The sequence below is a fragment of the Notothenia rossii genome (genome assembly GCF_949606895.1).
Source record: "Notothenia rossii genome assembly, chromosome: 2".
NCBI lineage: Eukaryota > Metazoa > Chordata > Actinopteri > Perciformes > Nototheniidae > Notothenia > Notothenia rossii.
Genome location: NC_136904.1, coordinates 92,836,431 through 92,846,726, shown reverse-complemented (window position 1 = coordinate 92,846,726; position 10,296 = coordinate 92,836,431). Strand labels below are relative to the sequence as shown.

The 10,296-nt window shown below is 40.5% G+C and overlaps 1 protein-coding gene across 1 annotated transcript in view; it reads left to right on the top strand.

Annotated features, from left to right (window-relative positions):
• ccdc80 (coiled-coil domain containing 80) overlaps positions 1–10,296 on the top strand; it is a 33,611-nt gene extending 23,315 nt beyond the window's left edge. Inside the window, exons 11-12 of the mRNA XM_079664867.1 lie at positions 4,269–4,352; positions 8,246–10,296. Of these exons, the coding sequence (XP_079520993.1) occupies positions 4,269–4,352; positions 8,246–8,556 (395 nt within the window). The 3' untranslated portion in view covers positions 8,557–10,296. The remainder of the gene's footprint in view (positions 1–4,268; positions 4,353–8,245) is intronic.

Below are 10,296 nucleotides of genomic sequence, written 5' to 3'. Positions count from 1 at the left end.
ACATACATCCTAGAAGTACAGATACTCGTGTTTAAAAATACTCTGGTGAAAGTAGAAGTACTGACTAAACTTCTTTACTCAAGTAAAAGTAAAGAGGCTTTGAAATGTACTTCAGTAAAAAGTACCCATAACTAGCAGCTGTTTTAAAGAGTACCTGACCTCCCTTTATATTAATAGAACAATAATGTCATTGTTAGCTAATGAATGTTTCCATGCTGACCAACGGCAACATGACAACGTTTCCATTGGTCCCTCTTCTTTAGAGAAGACCAGGAAATGATGGATACACGGATCGTGTTCAAATCAATAGGCACGCAATGACTCTAAATAATAATGATCACGCCACCAAACACACATTCAGACTAAAGGAACCAGCCTGTTTGGAAAATGAGAGAAGTAGAAAGTACAGGTATTTGAGTTCAACATGTAAGAAGTAGAAAGTACAGGTATTTGTGTTCAACATGTAAGAAGTAGAAAGTACAGGTATTTGGGTTCAACATGTAAGAAGTAGAAAGTACAGGTATTTGAGTTCAACATGTAAGAAGTAGAAAGTACAGGTATTTGAGTTCAACATGTGAGAAGTAGAAAGTACAGGTATTTGTGTTCAACATGTAAGAAGTAGAAAGTACAGGTATTTGTGTTCAACATGTAAGAAGTAGAAAGTACAGGTATTTGTGTTCAACATGTAAGAAGTAGAAAGTACAGGTATTTGTGTTCAACATGTAAGAAGTAGAAAGTACAGGTATTTGAGTTCAACATGTAAGAAGTAGAAAGTACAGGTATTTGAGTTCAACATGTAAGAAGTAGAAAGTACAGGTATTTGTGTTCAACATGTAAGAAGTAGAAAGTACAGGTATTTGTGTTCAACATGTAAGAAGTAGAAAGTACAGGTATTTGTGTTCAACATGTAAGAAGTAGAAAGTACAGGTATTTGAGTTCAACATGTAAGAAGTAGAAAGTACAGGTATTTGAGTTCAACATGTAAGAAGTAGAAAGTACAGGTATTTGTGTTCAACATGTAAGAAGTAGAAAGTACAGGTATTTGAGTTCAACATGTAAGAAGTAGAAAGTACAGGTATTTGTGTTCAACATGTAAGAAGTAGAAAGTACAGGTATTTGAGTTCAACATGTGAGAAGTAGAAAGTACAGGTATTTGGGTTCAACATGTAAGAAGTAGAAAGTACAGGTATTTGGGTTCAACATGTAAGAAGTAGAAAGTACAGGTATTTGTGTTCAACATGTAAGAAGTAGAAAGTACAGGTATTTGTGTTCAACATGTGAGAAGTAGAAAGTACAGGTATTTGGGTTCAACATGTAAGAAGTAGAAAGTACAGGTATTTGTGTTCAACATGTAAGAAGTAGAAAGTACAGGTATTTGAGTTCAACATGTAAGAAGTAGAAAGTACAGGTATTTGAGTTCAACATGTAAGAAGTAGAAAGTACAGGTATTTGAGTTCAACATGTAAGAAGTAGAAAGTACAGGTATTTGTGTTCAACATGTAAGAAGTAGAAAGTACAGGTATTTGAGTTCAACATGTAAGAAGTAGAAAGTACAGGTATTTGTGTTCAACATGTAAGAAGTAGAAAGTACAGGTATTTGAGTTCAACATGTAAGAAGTAGAAAGTACAGGTATTTGAGTTCAACATGTAAGAAGTAGAAAGTACAGGTATTTGAGTTCAACATGTAAGAAGTAGAAAGTACAGGTATTTGGGTTCAACATGTAAGAAGTAGAAAGTACAGGTATTTGAGTTCAACATGTAAGAAGTAGAAAGTACAGGTATTTGTGTTCAACATGTAAGAAGTCAAAGTCGTCAGTAAAATAAGTAGTGGAGTAAAGTACTGGTACCAGAAACATGTACTTAAGTAGAGTAACAAAGTATTTGTACTCCACTACTTCCCACTTCTGTCCAAAACCAACACACGACACCAGTTAACTCTCTCTCTCATGAGGTCTGGAAAGTGCACGTCTCAGAGAAAAAGAGCACGGCTGGAAACCACCAGAGCTAAGTTAGGAAAGGTTGTTCTCTTGATTTAAAGTACACCTCAATTAGTTTCTGTTTTTCACTAGTTTTCACGTTGTTGTGCTTTGTGCTCTCTCTAATGCACTTTTATTAAGTGTGGGTCCGGGTAGTGTGGAATTTCCTCTTTGGGTTTTCTGTTTTCTGTCCTCTCTGTGTGTATTCACTACATACTGACTACTCTTTCCGTGCTCCAAGCTACTTCCTGTTGCTGCAGGAACAATCAATAAAACAAAAAGGAAAGCTCATGTAGGAAAAACCAACCTGGAAGAGGACATGTTGAATCCCAGTAAAGGTTGAAGCATATTTGTGTTAATTCAAAACACATATTCTCCTGTAGATGCTTATTTTGGAGGATTTTTTAATGACTGAAATCGAATTTCTCATCAATTTCTTCACTGTCAAATTCCCCAAGGGATGAATGGGGATCAACCTTTATATATACAGTCTATGACATCAACTACTTATTTTTCTTTCAACAAAATAGCTATGCTCCTAAGTGTTTCATTTAGTAGTGTTCAGTGTTTCCCACAGAATTTGATTCTATTTGTAGGGGCACCGCACCGCATCCCCCCCCCCCTATGGGCCCCCTTAACCTATTCAGGTGGCCCACGCATCCACCCCCCCCTCAAATAAGAAAATACATGCGAGTTCATGGCTAATGTAGACAACTTTACTCAAGGGCACACTAGTAATGGTGTTCCAGGAGGGATTTGAACTCGCAACCTTACGATCATCAGCCCACCTCACTATCCAGATTAGACCAAGGGTTCCCAAAAACAATTCTCAAGAGCCCCGAGAGACGACTCCTGTTGGAAGTTTAACCATGACCTAACCCTAACCCTGGCATGTTATTTGGCGCTGCCTGTAAAAGTACAAGTTAAACCACTTATGAATATGTTCACATGAAGAAGTCGACCACATGGGATATCTGTGTTTACTGCAACCGTACAGATATTATCAGCGTGTGTGTGTGTGTGTGTGTGTGTGTGTGTGTGTGTGTGTGTGTGTGTGTGTGTGTGTGTCTGTCTGTCTGTCTGTCTGTCTGTCTGTCTGTCTGTCTGTCTGTCTGTCTGTCTGTCTGTCTGTCTGTCTGTCTGTCTGTCTGTCTGTCTGTGTGTGTGTGTGTGTCTGTCTGTCTGTCTGTCTGTCTGTCTGTCTGTCTGTCTGTCTGTGTGTGTCTGTCTGTCTGTCTGTCTGTCTGTCTGTCTGTCTGTCTGTCTGTCTGTCTGTCTGTCTGTCTGTCTGTCTGTCTGTCTGTCTGTCTGTCTGTCTGTCTGTCTGTCTGTCTGTCTGTCTGTCTGTCTGTCTGTCTGTGTCTGTCTGTCTGTCTGTCTGTCTGTCTGTCTGTCTGTCTGTCTGTCTGTCTGTCTGTCTGTCTGTCTGTCTGTCTGTCTGTCTGTCTGTCTGTCTGTCTGTCTGTCTGTCTGTCTGTCTGTCTGTCTGTCTGTCTGTCTGTCTGTCTGTCTGTCTGTCTGTCTGTCTGTCTGTCTGTCTGTCTGTCTGTCTGTCTGTCTGTCTGTCTGTCTGTCTGTCTGTCTGTCTGTCTGTCTGTCTCTGTGTGTGTGTGTGTGTCTGTCTGTCTGTCTGTCTGTCTGTCTGTCTGTCTGTCTGTCTGTCTGTCTGTCTGTCTGTCTGTCTGTCTGTCTGTCTGTCTGTCTGTGTGTGTGTGTGTGTGTGTGTGTGTCTGTCTGTCTGTCTGTCTGTCTGTCTGTCTGTCTGTCTGTCTGTCTGTCTGTCTGTCTGTCTGTCTGTCTGTCTGTCTGTCTGTCTGTCTGTCTGTCTGTCTGTCTGTCTGTCTGTCTGTCTGTCTGTGTGTGTGTGTGTGTGTGTGTGTGTGTGTGTGTGTCGTCAACTTTTCCACGATTACTCAAATGCTATATCTCAGAAATTATGTTCTTGTTTATTGACTTGACATGGAGGATGAGAAGACCGTTCATGTTTGTGTTACCTATAGTACAAATAATATCATTTTCAACTCTGTTTTTACGTTTTTTGTGTGATTTTGGGTCCAAAATGTTCATATAGTATGTCAAAATGTAAAAAATAACTATCAGTTTATAAAGGTGAGGTTGTCTTAAAAAGAAAGATACCAAACATTGACATGCTAAAGATTTCTTAATGGGGTTTAGTAAGACGAATCAAAAGTATGCGAAGACGGCCAAATGAGCCCAGGACTCTAAAGGGTTAAGACACATTGCTCTCTGAGGTTTGTTCTCAATATGTTTGTTATTGTCTCGTTGGAACAGGTCTCCGGCACATCGCCATTTTGAAGTTGGTCGGCACGGACCTGGCAGACATTGGTGGAGTCCTGGAACTTTATCCTATCAATGGTAAGAAGTTTATCTTATAAAAGAATGTCAAAAACATACATTATAGTACCGTACATATAATACCTCATTTGACTGACATGCAGTCCATTAGGGTTCACCAGAGTCCCGTCAATGAGATAACGTACAGGATAGTGTTTCAGTTTCTACGCATCAGCATTCAACACATGGGTCTTATTATGTCCCAGAGACGTGATACAAATATTATATTATGTTATAAAGAGACCAGTATAGCATCAGCATAGAGTATTGCATAAAAACATCTAATTATTGTGGGGGAAAATTCTGAAGCAACTGGAGTCAGGACTCAGAGAGACACGAGGAGAGCTGGAGCTTTGATGGCAAACACTGACGGTTTATTTGGAGCTTCGGCCGGAGAATTCACAAGACATGTCACGGGCCACACGGTTGAGATGCCAAATCAATTCTGAAGAACTCTTCTGCACTTTGAATCGCCACGTGCTGAAAAGTGCTGAACAAATATAATTGCCTTGCCTTGTAGTTCCAGGTTATCTAGTTCAGAGTGTAATAATCAACAGCCTTTATCAGCGAGACTAAACCAATATGGACCCTGAATCTAACTAGAGCTGTCATCGTTAGAAAATAACGTGCACCAGGGAACCTACGTTCCAGAGAAGAAGGGCTTCTAGATGTCCCTGAACAGTAAACTACCTCATGGTGGCTTGTGCTCGGTCATAAGCTGCATCAACAATGTTATTGCTTTAATGAGCATTTTGTGTCCTGCGGTTCTATGTTTGATTCTGTGACTAACTCTGCTGCTGTGAACACCCCAGTCCGTGACTCTGAACAATGTGGTCTGGAAAACCCTTTCAGTTTCACTCCTTTTACTGTTGATGTTGTTCGTGAAGCTTTATCTAAGCTAGATCCTAAGAAACCGGCTGGCCCGGACAACGTAGAACCTTTTTTATTAAAGATAGCTGCAGATTTTATTGCTCCACCTCTCACTACTCTTTTTAACCTCTCCCTCAGCACAAACACAATTCCAAAAGTATGGAAGTCAGCGTATGTCCTGCCTTTACTAAAAGGAGGGGAGGCAACTATTTTAAATAACTATAGGCCAATCTCTAAATTGTCAGTTCTGGCGAAGGTGCTCGAACGCCTAGTGAGTGAACAGGTAAAGGAGTTTTTATGTAAAAATGACATCCTGTCTAAACATCAGTCAGGCTTCAGAAAGCAACACAGCACCATCACTGAGTGAATGAAAGTGGTGAATGACATTACGAGTATTTTAGATAATAAGCAGAGTTGTGCAGCTCTATTTATTGACCTTTCCGAAGCGTTTGATACCGTCGATCATCGCATCTTAAAGCAGAGGCTACTCAGTGTTGGCATATCCAGCCATGCAGTGGGTGGTTTGTGAACTACCTCTCTGAAAGGTCCCAATATGTTCACTTTGATGGGCTGTCTTCTGAGTGGTTAAACATTGCTAATGGTGTTCCCCAAGGTTCTGTTTTAGGTCCACTTTTATTCTCCATATATATCAACAGCTTAGGTGAAAATGTCGATGAAGCTACTTTACATTTTGATGTGGACGATATCGTGATGTACTGTGCAGGTCCCTCCATTCAGGAGGCTGGTGTTAAATTAAAGGCTGTTTTTAACATTATTCAGAATCAGCTCGCTGAACTAAAGCTTCTTTTAAATGTTGATAAAACCAAGGTAATGCTCTTTTCTAAAGCTAAAAAGACACCAGAGCCTGTTTTAGATATTGTTACTATGCAAGGACAAGTACTCAAAGTGTTTTAACCTGCTTAAAAAGCTGAGGGTTAGACTAGGTTTCTTTTTCAGAAACAATTTCTGTTTCTCGCTTGAGGCCAGGAAAAGGCTCTGTGACCTTTTGACCTGTGCTGGACTATGGTGATCTGTGGTATATGAATGCACCTGCCTATTGCCTGAACAGGTTAGATACCGCCTATCACAGCGCACTGAGATTTTATCACTAATTGTAAAGCACTTACTCATCACTGTACCCTGTATGACAAGGCAGGTTTGCCATCACTTACTGTAAAGAGGCTCAGTCATTGGTACACTTTTATTTATAAAGTCATGTTGGGTAAACTCCCGTATTACATCTGCTCTCTGATAACACAGAGAGTTGCAAGCAGCTATTGTCTGAGATCTCATGATGTAGTGTTGTTAGATGTGCCAAGAGCAAGGACTGTCTTAGGTGAGACAGCTTTTATCTACACAGCTCCACTTGCTTGGAACAATCTACAGCTATAATTGAAACTGAGCAATCTCATTCCTCTGCATGTTTTTAAAGCTAGGCTAAATGAAATGCTCTTTGATACTATACCTCTTCTTCATGTCTCTTCCTCATCAAAATGTGTCCCCTCTTCTCCATGTCTCTTCTACATCAACATGTGTCCCCTCTTCTTCATGTCTCTTCTTCATCAAAATGTGTCCCCTATTCTTCATGTCTCTTCTACATCAACATGTGTCCCCTCTTTTTCATGTCTCTTCTACATCAACATGTGTCCCCTCTTCTTCATGTCTCTTCTACATCAACATGTGTCCCCTCTTCTTCATGTGTCTTCTTCATCAAAATGTGTCCCCTATTCTTCATGTCTCTTCTACATCAACATGTGTCCCCTCTTCTTCGTGTCTCTTCTTCATCAAAATGTGTCCCCTATTCTTCATGTCTCTTCTACATCAACATGTGTCCCCTCTTCTTCATGTCTCTTCTACATCAACATGTGTCCCCTCTTCTCCATGTCTCTTCTACATCAACATGTGTCCCCTCTTCTTCATGTCTCTTCTACATCAACATGTGTCCCCTCTTCTTCATGTCTCTTCTACATCACCATGTGTCCCCTCTTCTTCATGTCTCTTCTACATCACCATGTGTCCCCTCTTCTCCGTGTCTCTTCTACATTAACATGTGTCCCCTCTTCTCCATGTCTCTTCTAAATCAACATGTGTCCCCTCTTCCTCATGTCTCTTCTACATCAACATGTGTCCCCTCTTCTTCATGTCTCTTCTACATCAACATGTGACCCCTCTTCTCCATGTCTCTTCTACATCAACATGTGTCCCCTCTTCTTCATGTCTCTTCTACATCAACATGTGTCCCCTCTTCTTCATGTCTCTTCTACATCAACATGTGACCCCTCTTCTCCATGTCTCTTCTACATCAACATGTGTCCCCTCTTCTTCATGTCTCCTCTACATCAACATGTGTCCCCTCTTCTCCATGTCTCTTCTACATCAACATGTGTCCCCTCTTCTTCATGTCTCTTCTGCATCAACATGTGTCCCCTCTTCTTCATGTCTCCTCTACATCAACATGTGTCCCCTCTTCTTCATGTCTCTTCTACATCAACATGTGTCCCCTCTTCTTCATGTCTCTTCTACATCAACATGTGTCCCCTCTTCTTCATGTCTCTTCTACATCAACATGTGTCCCCTCTGTAGAAAGAGACTCTGAAAGTTTCAGGAACAAAGATTCTCTCTCTTTTTGATCCATTTCTATAAAAACCTGTCGGAAAATAAGCTGATCAGATTTTGGCCACTTTATGATGTCATAACGATGTGTTGTCTTGTGTAACCATTAGCCAATCAGCAACCAAGGTAACCCCCCCCCCCCCCCCCACTTATCACCTGAATCTCCTCTAGAGCTCCATTGAGTTCTTTGTAACCAAATGTCTCTCAGAGGGGCGTGGGGAGGGGCTCCTTATTTTCATCTAAAGTAACAGACAGAGAATCAGCACTTTGGAAACAGGGCTGAAACAGAGGGGATTATGGGTAATGCTGCAATGATCTGTTTGGTGTTTCAGCCAATCAGAGACAGGTTCTGGATATATCTGAGACCTGGGATATATTGATGAGAAACAGTCTGATAGGAGACCTTTAATCTTTATGTGTTCCCCATCCAGGCAGTGCCACAGTGGAGCGAGAGGGGATGTCCGGCGCTCTGGTGAAAGACATGAGGAACTACTTCCAGGTCAGCCCAGAGTATTTCTCCATGCTGTTAGTGGGGAAGGATGGTAACGTGAAGTCCTGGTACCCCTCCCCCATGTATTCCATGGCCATCATCTACGAGCTGGTGGACTCCATGCAGCTGCGCAGGCAGGAGATGGCCATCCAGCAGTCACTGGGCATGAGATGTCCTGAAGACGAGTACGGAGGATACGGATACCATCAACATGGATATCAGGATGGGTATCACCAGGGTTATGGGTACTAAGAAGAGTAACATGAGGATCCTCTTACTTTCCATCCCTTCTTTCCTTCCCATCCTCTAAACACTTCCGACATCCCTTCTTTCCTTCCCATCCTCTAAACCAGGGGTGTCCAAACTACGGCCCGGGGGCAAAATGCGGCCCGCGGACCATTTTGAATCGGCCCTCACTCAGCAAATAAAAAAAGTATAATGACTTAAGTATAATAAACTTCTGCTTGTGTTACTTCTTAAATATATGTTCGATTATATTACACAGTATTCACATGTTAATAAGCTCACCTTTCAAATAAATTCAGTCAATTAAAGTTGGAAACAATTTCTAACAAGTTTAAGTTGATAAGAAAAAAGCCCAATCACTTATTTACACAACAACCTTGAAATAAACAGAATGAAGTAAACCCTCTGGAGAACTTCGATGGAGGCTGTTTTTTTCTTAAAAGCATTTTCAAGTATGAAGAATAATTAACCTACATTGGATTTACTTTTCCAACTTATCACTGAACTTATGAGGCAAAATACATCTAGAGCGGCCCAGACCTTCGTATATTTTTCTGTATGTGGCCCTCGGTTAAAAAAGGTTGGACACCCCTGCTCTAAACACTTCCTTTATGCCCTGCTGTTGATTCTCAGGCATCACGTCTTTCCTACCCTATTCTCCACCTCCTCCCTGAATTTTTTTAGCACTTAGTGAAAGCGTCACACCTGTTGCTTTCACCTTTCCACATCTTAAATATATATATATATATATATATATATATATATATATATATATGTATTGCATAGTACGTCCTTGAGGACGAGTACGGAGGGTATGGATATCACCAACATGGATATGAACATCGATACCAGGACGGGTATCACCAGGGTTATGGGTCCTAACATTTCCCTGAGGATCCTCTTTACTTTCAGCCATCACTTCTTTCCTTTTCCTTCAAGATGGCAAAAGTACACATCCTTTACTCAAGTAGAAGTACAGATACTCGTGTTTAAAAATACTCTGGTGAAAGTAGAAGTACTGACTAAACTTCTTTACTCAAGTCAAAGTAAAGAGGCTTTGAAATGTGCTTCAGTAAAAAGTACCCATAACTAGCAGCTGTTTTAAAGAGTAGGCACGCAATGACTCTAAATAATAATGATCACGCCACCAAACACACATTCAGACTAAAGGAACCAGCTGTTTGGGAAATGTAAGAAGTCAAAGTAAAAAGTCGTCAGGAAAATAAGTAGTGGAGTAAAGTACTGATACCAGAAACATGTACTTAAGTACAGTAACAAAGTATTTGTACTCCACTACTCCCCACCCTCCACCTCCTCCCTGAATGTTTTGTAGCACTTAGTGAAAGTTTCACCTGTTGCTTTCACCTTTCCACATCTTAAATATATATATTGCATAGTATGCTGCAGAGTATTGGTGATTAAGGAACTTAAATCAGAGTCGGTCAGTAAATGTTTAGATGAGATCTGTTGTTTTTGACTTCACGTTTCCTGTCTCCTTCACTTGCCTTCCAGGTCAAATTAACATATTCCTTGTTATCAGTTCAGACCTTTATTTTGTAGATAATAGGCTAAGATAAGACATATATGTATTTATTGGACTTCTGTTGCATTTGAGGTGCAGTGATTTGCTTATTTTATGAAAAGAAGCTTTCTTTTCATTTCTCTTTTGTAAAGTTTCTGTTGCTATACAGTGTTCTTATTTATACTCTATTGTGCTATATGACAAATAAACATTTGTTTACTACT